This window comes from Ranitomeya variabilis, chromosome 6, assembly GCF_051348905.1.
Source record: "Ranitomeya variabilis isolate aRanVar5 chromosome 6, aRanVar5.hap1, whole genome shotgun sequence".
NCBI classification, from domain to species: domain Eukaryota; kingdom Metazoa; phylum Chordata; class Amphibia; order Anura; family Dendrobatidae; genus Ranitomeya; species Ranitomeya variabilis.
The window spans coordinates 42,786,385-42,797,480 of record NC_135237.1 but is presented as its reverse complement, the minus strand read 5'-3'; the positions used below and the strand labels follow the sequence as shown (position 1 = coordinate 42,797,480).

General features: G+C 41.5%; 1 protein-coding gene across 1 annotated transcript in view; it reads right to left on the bottom strand.

Moving 5' to 3' along the window:
* Positions 1-572: 572 nt before the first annotated feature.
* PLXDC2 (plexin domain containing 2) overlaps positions 573-11,096 on the bottom strand; it is a 542,926-nt gene continuing 532,402 nt past the window's right edge. Inside the window, exons 13-14 of the mRNA XM_077268328.1 lie at positions 5,541-5,701; positions 573-2,627 (exon numbers count right to left, since the gene is read on the bottom strand). Coding sequence (XP_077124443.1) covers positions 2,511-2,627; positions 5,541-5,701 — 278 coding nt within the window. The 3' untranslated portion in view covers positions 573-2,510. The remainder of the gene's footprint in view (positions 2,628-5,540; positions 5,702-11,096) is intronic.

Genomic DNA, 11,096 nt, shown 5'->3' with positions numbered 1-11,096 from the left:
ATGTATAGTATCAATCGACAGGTGCCTTCAACAAAATGATCAATGTCGTCTATTTCACAAACATCAAACAATGACCCATTTAAAGGGTTATTTCACAAAAATCAAGTTATCCTTTATCCTATAGATAGGGGATAACAAGAAGATCATTGCAGGTCCAATTTCTGGGACCACCAGCAATTTCAAGATTGGGAATTTGGTAGCCCTAAAATGAAGCTCTGCATGAAGCATGAGTGTGCACGAGTGGCCTGTGATCCATTTATTGTCTATGGGACTGCCGAGTACAGCACTCAGCTTTTTACTGCAGTTCCATAGAAAATGAATGGAGCGTAGGTCACACATGAGCACTTCACAAAATGGTGCAGCCACGTTCTCACGTTTCATATTTCAGAATTGTTGGAGTTCCAACAGGTGGACCGCCAAAAATCAGCAAGTTTTTGGAAATAACCTTTTAATTTTGAACAGTAGAGTTTCATACATTCCATGAATTGGTGTAAATATGTACATATGACATTCATATAAACCCATGAAAATACATGGCACGTAACCAGGAAAAAAGATAACGCGGACGTCTGTAGGTTTACACTGTGTTTATTATTATAAGTTGACCTGTTGAAGACGTAGCATTTCTAGAAATGTTCCTGAGAAGACTTTGGGCAACATTTGCAAAGATCAGTTGACTTGATTTTCTATTTCAAGCACTGGCTGCAGTAGTAAGTGTATGGTCATAATACATATACATGTACTGTTACTGCTCAGGTCCCTATGGGGGACTGGTTCTACTACACAGCATGCGTCTTCAACAATTTATGGAGCTTTGGAAAGAAAATAATAGAACAAAGACTGGCCTGTCACATTCAAAAAAGATGAAGTAAGGTAGAGCTTTTTGGTTTAATCCAACTTGCTGAGATGCATATGTGTGTGCAAGCAAACCAATTTTCGTCTTGCAAAAGAAAGTATGTTAATACCTCATCAATAATTATTTGGCTTCCTTCCAGCCATGTCTTCTGCAGTGCAGATATTTACAACCCTTACCTATCCACAAGGTCATCCTCAGCACTACCGGACTGCGCCGTGATCTAAGAGGTCATCATCAAGCAGCCAACATCGGAGCAACACAAGATCTTTGTAAACGTTACGAGACAAACCAAAAGAAAAAGAAAAATGGTGCTACAAAATATCTCACAAATATATAAACTTTATTAAATGTAAAATATTATAACTATTATGTTAAAAAACACAGATTAACTCAATGGAGAGCTAACAACAAACCTCCCAAGCAGTATATAATTAGTATGCCCAGTTATCTATTGCAGTACATTCCCCAGTGGTCAACGTTATAGATCAAGATGAAGAGTGTAGGATGCAAACTTACATAGTAGTAATGTGGATCTCCAACTGTGTTTCACCCAGCTTCATCAGGGGGTTTGTCAAAAAAAGAGCAAGAAGGTGAGTTTTTTCTGACACGCCGCCTGATGAAGCTGGGTGAAACACGTTTTGAAGAGCAGGGCTACACACCTAACAGGGCTTTACATCACTAATAAGTAAGTTTGCGTCCCATAGTCTTCTACTTGATGTATCTGGTTTGACGACTAGAGAATGTACTGCAGCAGATATGTAGGCATAACTATATACTGCTTGTAGCCTTGGTAGATTTCTTGTTAGCCCTCCATTGAGCTACTCTGTTTTATTCTTTTACAAAATGAGTTACAATATTTTATATTTAATAAATTTGATATAAAACAGTGAGATATTTTGCAGCACCATTTTGCTTTATCTTGTGATACTTAGATGCATCTCTCTTCTTTAGCCAGATACTTTTGGTTCTAGTAATATTGGACGGTCCAAACTTTGTAAATGTTACTCATCATCTGCAGCTCCCCCATACTTGTTCACAAATACAGCTTACATTTTGATGACAGTGCTTGTAAAGGTTACCCCGGGTGTACCTATTTTTGGACATAAATAATAAGAATCACTTTGGCCACTTTTGTAATATTTAGATAAAGCACAATACTAAGCAGACAGCAATAAACCACTTGTATCATGGTCACGTATCTGGGTCATTGATGTCTAGGTGCACGGTTTGTAAAAATGGTTTCATAAATTCCTCATTCAGAACCTTTCATAATTCAACGCTAATATGTAGCGTTGCCTGCTCATTAGCATTTGCTAGGCTGCACCAATAATTGTCCATAAAATTTTGAATTTCCATATATATATCTCTTGTTGAAAGTTTCCTCTGAAGCCAGTAGAAGAGTCGTCTGCTGACTACTGTTGTCCAGCTATGTTGCCCAAGACGTACTACTTAATTCCACAATAGGAAGACTACCGTGAGTGGCATTCGAACTTCAGAGCAAAGGAATCTTTCATCTTGATCGAAGATCATGAGAAATAGTCGTTCTGTCTCTGGATATAGGTAGCTCACAGCATTATTTTTCCTGGAAAATATATGCAAAAATTAAACGTCTTTCACCAGAAACCAGTACTGGTGCATTGTTCCAAAAAAAAACTCAGCATTGCTCTGATACAATGAAGCCTTCTTTTTCTCCAACAGGTTCTACTTCAGCATAAGCAGGATGCCCTGATCCTCTCCTAAACTTCATTGCTGGCCACCTGCTTGGGCGTCTCTGTAAAGAAATAAATGTGAAGTGGATGAAAACTCTTCATAAGATAAAAAGAGATACAGTGATTTTTGATGGGATCTTACAAGCTCATATTATCCACCTTGACTGAAGTGGCAATGTCCACGCTTTTGTGCCTCGAGATGGACAAAGTGATTCCATCTGACTTATTTTGGGTGGATCTGTCCAAATTCTATTTTTTGCTGCTATGGATGGACCTCATCCAATGTATTATATACATTATTTAATTTTTCAGCTTTTTTGCACTTTTTATCATCTTTTTGCAGGGTGCGGCAGGGCCCCTTTATGTTGTCTCTTGTGTGTTGCAAGTATATATATATATAGTGCTGGACAGCCCGCCTGCTGATACTATGGGCGTGATCAATAGGTTGTCCAGACTCTGTGCATCACATTTATCTGTGTGAATAGTGTCTTCTGCAAGCCTTACCTGTGTGCATTTTTGCTACTAGGCAGCCAACCCCTCTAATGTTTGGCGAGTGAGTGGTTGCTCTCATCAGTAGCTTGCACCTGTGCTGCTTTAGCATTTATTATCGGGGGCCTGCTGCACCCTGCGAGTGCATTTGTCATCTGACAAGGTTTTGGTGAGTCTGCCCTTTATGTTGTGTTTTTTTTGCCTTGGATGGACGTCATGATGGAGCCACTGATGTGTGGACCATATGCAAAGTGAACCCAGCCTTAGCCAACATGCCCTGTATAGCTAGCTGGCTATGTTTACTATCTATGAGGAGCAAAGTTGGCTATACTACTTATATAGTGGTCGGCCAAACTGTTGTTCGACCAACAACTATTCCACAAAACCCTTCCATACACAAGTACACGCTATTCGACTGAGCATACATGTCTTCTCAATGCGGGAAGTTGAAGTAAGCATCTGACAGCTTATCTGCTGCGAGTACTAAGATCTTGAACATCTTAAAATCTAAAAATACCGAACCTTTCTTTCCCCTAAATCGATATGGGTAAGGTTGGTTGACATTCATCTAGTCTGTATGGCCACTTCATGACTCATTCATAGACAGTGATGCAACGCAGAGAGAGCAAAAAAGGCATATTCCCTAAGACCACCACCAAGTGGTGGCTTCTACATTGGGGCACTTTAAATTTCAACTCGTCAATTTAAATTTACATTATAGAGACATTTAGGCCTCCCATATCTTGAAATCAGAAATTCACCCAGAATGGCATTTTTTTAGCAAGGTGTGCAAAAAATTTGCCACTTTTACTTTTTTGCCTCTTTTTTTTGTAAGCTAGACTCGGGCAGGGCGAGTACCATCTGATTTTATTATTTTAACACAACAATGGCCAATAGTGGAAAACCCCTTTCAACACTACTCTATGACAATGTTTGATAGTCTTTCTTGGATGTTGAAGAAGACAGATGTGACAAGATGTTTAGCAGGGACCATAAATACTAGGGCATAACATATAGTTGCTTAGCAAAGCTTTAAGTGTACCCACGGTTCATTGGAGTAGTAATACAGCTAGTTGTCTCCTCTATCTCTACGACAGGAGAACATTCAGGGGTTCCTATCATAAAAATGACTGGGAATCAAAAAGCTTTCATGGAACATTCATCAGACAAGTACGTGAATCCTATGAGGATGGGTAGCGGAATATATGTGAAAGGAGTGAGAATGAAGAAACAAGTAAAAATCAAAAATAAATTGTAACTTCAAATGCAAATCAATATATAATTCTCTATTTCTCTAAAGTATTTTCTTCTCATGTACAAAGTATTATGCAAATGACTGTTCTCAAAAGTAACTGGTTCTGTTTGAAAAAAAGAAAAAAACAATTTCACACTTGCGGCTTTAAAGATATAGTAAGAAGAGGGATTATTTCACAAATAGTGAGCTCGGGTCTCGGGAGTGCGGTGTGATCAGCATTCTGCACAAGGTCATCGCTCTTACTAAGATCTGACAAATATTTAATAAGTTATTGTAAAGTCAGATAGAAAACCTTTATCCAGCAAAAGAGAGATCTGATGTTCATGAAAGAAACATGTTTCAGTATATTGTGCCATCTGAGAACCCGGCGCAGGAATATGTTTATCATAATTACAATTTAGACAGCACATAGAAGACTCGGAAATCACAAGACCTGTAGGTCTTATGTGAGGTTTCCATGAGCACAGTAAATGTATTTGTCAGAGGGAGCTTGTGTGTTGTACATGACATAATACTGATCAAATAATGGTCCAGTAGAACGATGCCGGTAGATCTGCCGAGATTTTTAGTGTGACCCTGCTCCAGGAAGATGCCGGTTTTCGTGTTCTTTAAGTGGTATTATTGGCGGTCTTGACATAATACCCGGTGGATTCATGACAAGAAATGTGCAGTGATCTCTGGAGGTCTCTTGGTGCCCAGAAGTCCTGGCCAAGAGTGAATAGGTTGGAGCCACGACAGCAGGAAAAAGAGACCCTTAGGACCAGCAGCACTGCCTGCCATCTGGTCATTTTCTTTCCACTTTCACATCTTTGACCTGTTCACTCTAGACAGGGACTTCTGACTGTGACCGGGCCTCAGAGATCACTGCGCATTGCACATCCATAATGCATAGATGTTAAGACCTGCTCACAGCCAGACATCCCACCTTAGAGTGAACAGAATGGGAAATGTAGATCTTGCCCGTTCATGCCTAGAATGAATAGGTTGGAGCAATGACGGCAGGAAAAAGAGACCCCGAGAACCATCAGCATTGCCTGCCATCTGGTCATTTTATTTCCACTTTCGCATCTTTGACCTGGCCATTTTAGACTGGGACTTCCGATCGACCAGGTTCATCTCTGATAACTTCTTGTCACTATTTGACCCCTTTTAATGCAGGTAAGAAAATAGTTTAAAATTGAGCTGAGTCTTGTGTAGGCCTAACCGTTTATGAGAAATATAATAATCTTACCTCAATGAAAAAGAGACTTGCAGAAGATGTCGGGTGATGGTACATGTAAATTGTTACAAGGATGGCTGCGACAACCACCAGTACGAGTACAAGTATTCCTATAATTAGTCCCGTGTGCAAAGACCCACGCTGCTTCTCCGCTGTACTGTCATCCGTTGAAGCTGCAAGGTGAGAAGAAAACATGACAAGACAGAATGAAGAGCGAAACTTTGCTTTAGAAAATATGGCACATTTATACATTGCAGCCTTTATTAATAGAAAATTTAAAACTGTAAGTTGGCCTCTGTTCACATCTGTGTGGCGGCTTCTGTTTACAATGAAAGCCACAATGTAAGATCCATTGCTCGATAAACTCCAACGACTTATCTATTCAGTATGTTAGATTTTATTATTCCTCATCAAACATGATGTAATATGAGACCAAAACTTCATTAACAATATTTACAACACTCAGGCTCTGATTTTATCAAGACTGGCGATTTTGTTGCCGGTCAGAGGCGCGGTGGTGTGAGATGTTCCTGAATCCTGAGTCATGAAGAGGTGCATGCCTCTTAATGAATAAGCAGCATCTGACGAGATGAGTTAGTGACTGGAGTGACATTTCTGGCATAGGGAATGCACCATCTTGCCATGAATTAGAGGAGCAGTGTGGTCCCACTGCTGCCGCACCCCCCTGTTCTGCCCAAGCTTGTTCCAGTTCAGCAAATAACTGGTGTGAAACACCGAAAGTCGCAACATTTTGGCACAACTTCGGGCTGCTCCAAAAATTCAAGGCTTTTACCCTACTTTTTGGGCTTAAAAGCATAAAAGCTTTTATGAATCGGGCCATAAGGCTTTGTCTACCCATTGTGGCTGTCATGCATTGTTTTTGCGTTGGTTTTTGAAGGTTGTGGCAAAAACTATGGAGGCTATTCATGAAGGTGTTTATGCCAGAAATCTGGCATAAACACATTAATAAGTTGTAATATTTTTTCTCAACTCAGGACTTGTGCAAATATATTGCTACTTTTGGCATTTACATGACAGTCCCAGCCAGCTTTGCCAATATGGGCGTAGGATAAGTGGGAGGTAGGTGAGACGTCACATCACGATACCAAACAAATTCATCATATTACAATGGCATACATTGGTGGCATGGAGGTGGCGTTTGATAAGAGAAGCGCCTAAATTATGAAGTGGCGCATTTAATGAATTAGATGACTGTGAGCAGCGTCGGACTGGAGCACCTTGGGCCCACCAGAGAAAATCATTCTTGGGGCCCACTATGCAGCTACATAGAAATAAATTCAAGACCATCAACTGTGTGGTAAAACACGCTAATATCAGGGTATAATATAAGGTAGTAGTCTTAATTATGTAGCAGTGGTTGGGATAGCCCCCTTATAGAATATAAAGTAGCCCCCCTCATAGAATATAATGTAGCCTCCCTCATGGAATATAATGCAGCCCCCTCATAGGGTATAATACAGCACCCCACAAAATATAATGTAGCCACCTCATAAGGTATAATGCAGCCCCCCATAGAATATAATGTAGCACCCTCATTTGGCATAATGCAGCCCCCCTCATATAGTATAATGCAGCCCCTCCACAGAATAGAATGTAGCTCCCTCAGAGTATAATGCAACCCCCTCATAAGGCAGCCCCCCACAGAATATACTATAGCCCCCTCATAGGGCATAATGCAGCTCCCCTCATATAGTATGATGTAGCCCCCTGAGAGAATAATGCAGCCCCCCACATATAATATAATGCAGCCCCTCCACAGAATATAATGTTGCCCCCTCAGAGTATAATGCTACCCCCTCATAAGGCAGCCCCCATAGAATATACTCTTGCTCCTCGCAGGGCATAATGCAGCTCCCCTCATATAGTATGATGTAGCCCCTTGAGAGAATAATGCAGCCCCATTCCAACACCTCATCATTGCCTCCCCCACCACCATCATCATTGTCCTTTCCACCACCTCCATCATTGCCTCCCCCTCCACATCATCATTGACTCCCCCACCATCATTGCCTTCTCCCCCACCACACCATCATTGCCCATTCTACCACCTCCACCATTGCCGCCCCAACCACCATCATCATCATTGCCTCCCCACCACCATCATCATTGCCTCCACCACCATCATCATTGCCTCCCCACCACCATGATCATTGCCTCCCCCCACCACCACCATCATTGCCCCCACCACCATCATTGCCTTCTCCCCCAACACCCCCATCACCCACATCATTGCCAATCTCTAATATCTCCAATACACACACAACACCACTATCACACAGTGACCAAACACAGACAGCACCGCACCACTCTCTCACACACACATACACAAAGCACCACACCGCACCACATATACACACAGCCGCACACACGCAGGCAGGCAGAGACAGACACACACACACACAGCACCCACTCACCTTTCCACACGTCCCCAGCAGCTGCAGCACATCCTGGCAGATTCCTCTCTGAAACAGCCGTGCTGAATGATGACGTCATCCAGCCGCACTGAGTCAGACAGGAAGTGTCGGGCAGGCGAGCAGGAAGGAGGACGGTCCCTGCAGCTCCGGTCCCAAGCTGCAGGGAGTGCAATTAGGGTTTGCTGCCCTTTAGGGGCCCACCTCCGGGGCCCCGATTCAGCAGCACCAGTGTGCAGTGTTCGCCTCAGCCTACAGCTAATGCTGCCCACTATTAAAGGGAAATGATACTCACTCCTCTCCATGCCCATGGGGGTGTGAGGAAGTGTGAATATTCATTTCTCTTTAGCAGCAGGGACAGGCTCCTGTCTCCAGCTGCTGCTCTCTGCCACTGGGAGGGCCCCCCTCGACTCAGGGGCCCCATAGCAGCTTGGTGTGCTGCTATTAGTGACACGCCACTGGCTGGGGTCCCCTGGAGCAGTGGGGGCCCTAGGCAGCTCTTGCCAATATGCCAGCAGGTGTTAGTGCCTGGGCCCACTGGAGAATCCTCCAGTTCTCCGGTGGGCCAGTACGACCCTGACTGTGAGTGCCTCATTAAGACTGGTGTGAGCCACGCCAGTCTTAATGAATCACCACATAGTCTTTGCAATGGCTATGGAAAACCATAGCTAAAAAATGCACAATGGCCACAGTGGGTTAAGAAAGACTAAGGTTGTGATTGATCAAAACAGGGCGGTAAGGAGCACATATGTTCAGTTAAAGACCTGAGTAAGATTTGTGACTTAAGGAATGCCACCTCTTGTCATGAATTTGACGAGCAAGGGTTGCACACACCCCGTCTCACCCCGACTCTGCTCACTGAATCATAGCTGGGCAAAAATGGCGTGAAAAAAGTTTCAAAATTTTATTGTAGCCTTGGGTTCCAAAAAAGTTGAGACTTTTCAAAGAATTCTGGAGAAAAAGCTTTGAAGAATCAAGGCCTAAAAGTTGATATTCTATATCACTGTAAAACTTTACATATTTTTCCAGGATTTCACCTCAATCTATGCAAAACCACAATGTTTTAAATATTACTTGAAAAACAATGCATTTTCAACGCCCCAAAAAAACGCAACACGGCTGTGTTCATCTAAATATCTAAATAAAAGACTTAAAAATGGCAAAAGACAACTAAAAATAAACAGCAAATACATTTCTCTAAGAATATCCTAACAAAATAAAGTAAAAACAATAAATATTCCCATCAGTCGCTCTTACAGACAAACTTTTTTCAGTGGCTACTTTGCCAAGACTTGTAGGGAATATGAATATATTGTTTAATGTCACATATAAATGTCCCTTTGGGGCCAATATATATTTCTTTACTATTTAATTGCTGGTTTAAACACATGACATCTTACATCTGCTTTAAAAACTAATGATACAAGCAGTAGTGATAAATCCGCCATAGCATAAAAACATAAATTGTCATATAACTTGTAAGATAAAAATTCTTCCATCATCCAAAAAATTGAAGACGCTTCATTAGCCGATGTTTTATTGCCTCCAGTTGTGTAAACAAACTATATCTGAAAGCAATTTGGACACAGCGAGCGCCTTAATTACACAGATAATAAATGAGATTTCATCTTTTTTCACCATAAATCAGCAGAGTTGCCCTGCAGACAGTACACACACTCCCATTGTCATTACAAAGTTGTAATTGATCAATGTCTAAAATATTTACATAGGCCAGAGAATGATGAATAATGTAGAATGGAGCAAAGTCCATACTTGCGAAAAACTTGTAAATAGTAAAGGAATTGGCGTAAATTGCCACTTGATTAACCTTTTTTGCTGTCAGACAATTTTCACACTTTTTACAAATAAAACCTTGATTATAAAATAGTAGCATAATATAATGGTATGTGCACACGGAATTTAAGAATTTTTTTTAAACAGGATAGCTCAAAAAATTGCCTGAAAAATCAATCAAAATGCACTTTTTCCTGTTTATTCCTATTGTAAAACCAGTTTGCTGTTCTTCATATGTTCAGTCTTTTTCTTCCGCTTCAGGTTTCGAAACATGTTTGGTGGTAAAAAGAAAGTGCAAGTCACTTTTTGAAGCATTTCCGGATGGAAGTTGTTCTTATCAAATGGAAACCAAAACAAAAAGGTTCAGGAACAGATTTCTTTTAAAACCCTTTAAAAACTCTTTAAAACTGCTTTAGGAAAGGCTTCAAGAAGGTCTGTAACATGCTCAATAAATATTGCATCTGTTTCATAATCTCCCCCGGATTCTGCTACTTTTTATCCATTTGGTGCTGCGTTGCTCCATTGCAGATACATTTATTAGTGATGAGCGAGTGTACTCGTTGCTCGGGTTTTCCAGAGCACGCTCGGGTGATCTCCGAGTATTTGTAAGAGCTCGGAGATTTAGTTTTCATCACCTCAGCTGAATGATTTACGGCTGCTAGACAGGCTGAACACATGTGGGAATTCCCTAGCAACCAGGCAACCCCCACATGTACTCAGGCTGGGTAGTAGCCGTAAATCAATCAGCTGAGGTGACAAAAACTAAATCTCCGAACACTTATAAATACTCGGAGATCACCCGAGCGTGCTCAGGAAAACCCGAGCAACAAGTACACTCGCTCATCAATAATATTTATATTTGTTTCTTCTGGAGCGCACTATGTGAAATCTCTGCTTGCAGTCCAACTGAACATTTCTTCAGGGTCTTCCCTGTGTGTCAAATTTCAACACTCCCTCCCATATGCTGCCAATCACAGCTCAGCAGCTGAGCTAGCAGTTTCACATGCTGCTGAGCATGGATTGGAGGCATCTGGGAGAGAGGGGTAAAAGCACACGCCCCAAGAAATGATTCTGAAGAAACGCCCAGTTGGGCTGCAAGCAGAGATTTCACATAGTGTACTCCAGAATAAACAAATATTAATAGTTCTGTGATAGAGTGAAGCAGCGCTAAATGGAAAAGAGTGGAAGAATCAGGGGATTTGTTATTTTTAAAAGGTATTAATTAGTGATGAGCGAGCATGCTCATAAGGTGCTATCTATGTGCATTAAATGTTAGTCTTAGGTGAAAAAAAGCCAAGCCATAGTTCTGTATGTTCTGTATGTGCATTATTCTTCAGCAAAC